The sequence below is a fragment of the Echinops telfairi genome, unplaced genomic scaffold (assembly GCF_000313985.2).
Source record: "Echinops telfairi isolate 266 unplaced genomic scaffold, ASM31398v2 ScPeMD7_9;HRSCAF=40, whole genome shotgun sequence".
Lineage (NCBI taxonomy): Eukaryota > Metazoa > Chordata > Mammalia > Afrosoricida > Tenrecidae > Echinops > Echinops telfairi.
In genome coordinates this window covers 57308602-57310396 of record NW_022103906.1, presented here as the reverse complement: position 1 = coordinate 57310396, position 1795 = coordinate 57308602, and the positions used below count along the sequence as shown (strand labels likewise).

At 43.1% G+C, this 1795-nt stretch overlaps 1 protein-coding gene across 3 annotated transcripts in view; it reads right to left on the bottom strand.

The window, feature by feature from the left end:
• LOC101646405 (LRP2 binding protein) overlaps positions 1 to 1795 on the bottom strand; it is a 42436-nt gene that overhangs the window by 35640 nt on the left and 5001 nt on the right. For 2 of the 3 annotated variants that reach the window (XM_045286602.1, XM_045286603.1), the window contains exon 2: positions 100 to 138. The exons of the other annotated variant lie outside the window; for it this stretch is intronic. In XM_045286602.1, coding sequence (XP_045142537.1) covers positions 100 to 138 — 39 coding nt within the window. The remainder of the gene's footprint in view (positions 1 to 99; positions 139 to 1795) is intronic. 3 annotated transcript variants of the gene reach the window in all.

The window sequence follows — 1795 nt, the reverse complement described above, 5'->3', positions numbered from 1 at the left end:
ATAATAAGTAGAGATTATAGTAAAGTCATAGAGAGCATGAGAGTTAAAAGATGGAGTCAAGTAATGAAATAAGATGCAATTCATGGTAGCATTGCTCACCTCAGCCCCGCTTGATGGTCCTCTTCGAGGGGAACCTGGCTGCGAGAATAGAAGCATCTGCCTTAGCCACCACCCCGAGAACCAGGGAACCTCCTTATTTATTGCTAACCACACATCATATCACTTTAGGGGGATCTGATTACAGAGTCATACATCACAGAAAGGGGCACTACAGTTCATCCTTGAGCAAGTTTGAACACTCTGGTGTCTTATACAATAAAACAGACAATTACTATCCTGGGAGGCATGCAAGCCCCGATAGCAGACAGTAACCTAGGGAGGGGTATCAACATAGGCAATAGGAGGGGGATGGCCTAGGAGTGTGCCCACAGGAATGGGAAGGTCTAGGGTTACCCATGTGACAAGATGGATGGACCCTGGATTCATAATGGCTACCTAACCTTGGTCATCCTTGGCTAGGTTTGACCTCTCTGGTATCTCCAAGTAAACAGACAATTACTATCCTTATCAGAAGGGAGTGGGCCTATTTGTTACGGGATAAACAGTGGTGTCTGCTTGATCTAGACAGCTGATACCTCTCAGTGAGAATGACCCCCAATCCACTCTTGATGACCTCCGAGTGCATAGTCATCCTCAAGCTAAGTCTGGCATATATTTTGGGGAGACAACTTGGGAGAAATCCTTCTGTTCCCCACAGTTGTTTCTTAAATTATATTATTTAACTCTGAACTTATTTACTTTGAAATTTCTGTGTAATGCTTTGTATAAAAAGGTAAGGTTAGGGTAAAAACTTAATGGTTGAGAATGGATTCATGTTTTCAGCTCTCTCTTATAGGAAAAATTGATTCAGAACTTGACTGCATCGCATCTAGATGCATCTAGACGTTCCTTTCTAGAACGGGTTAGTGTCGAGGTCCAGGGTTCTACTGCAGAAAAAATTGTGTGATTTGAGTTGCTTTCTGATGAGATAGAAGGATTTAGAATAATCTCTCAAGAAACAAACAAAAAATCTCACTGCCATTGAGTTGATTCTGACTGATAGTAACCCTCTATCCAACCTTATGAACCCATCATAAGGTTGGAGGAATGGGGGAAAAGAGGAGCTGCTGCCAAGGGCTCAAGTAGAAAGAAATTGTTTTGGAAATGTTGATGGCAACATATGTACAAGTGTGCTTAACTCTATTGAATGATGAAGTGTTATAAGGTTTGTAAGAGCCCCCCAATAAAATGAATAATAAAACAACAAAAACAAAACACTGAAGACAGGAGCAGGCCAGGAAGTGGTCCAGCAGCAGCAAGGGGCCCAGAGAGAACTTGTGGTGGTAGCTATGGTGACACATGACAGGGCCCCAAGAAGCCTTTATGAGGGGACAGAGAGATCATTGTCTTGATGCAGCTGACAAGTGCTTGACCCGATGGAGCCAGAGGACCCTGGTCTTAGGGGGCTAAGAAGAGGCCTGTCTTCAGGAGGCTGAGAGGAGGCAAGCATGGAGGAGCGGCTGAGAGAGCTGTCCTACACTAAAGACGGAGACCACCCTCATACTTCCTGATCCTGATCCTAAGAGGTACTCTGCTCCTTAATAAAACACTAAACTGTAAAAAACAAATGAGTTTCAAGTTTTATGATTAAAAAGTTGCATACACACACGAAGGAGCTTCAAACATTTTGTGGAAAAATGGAATTAAAAGACAATGGAATTTTTCCATGGACTTTTTGAAACCCCCTCGTGTGCTT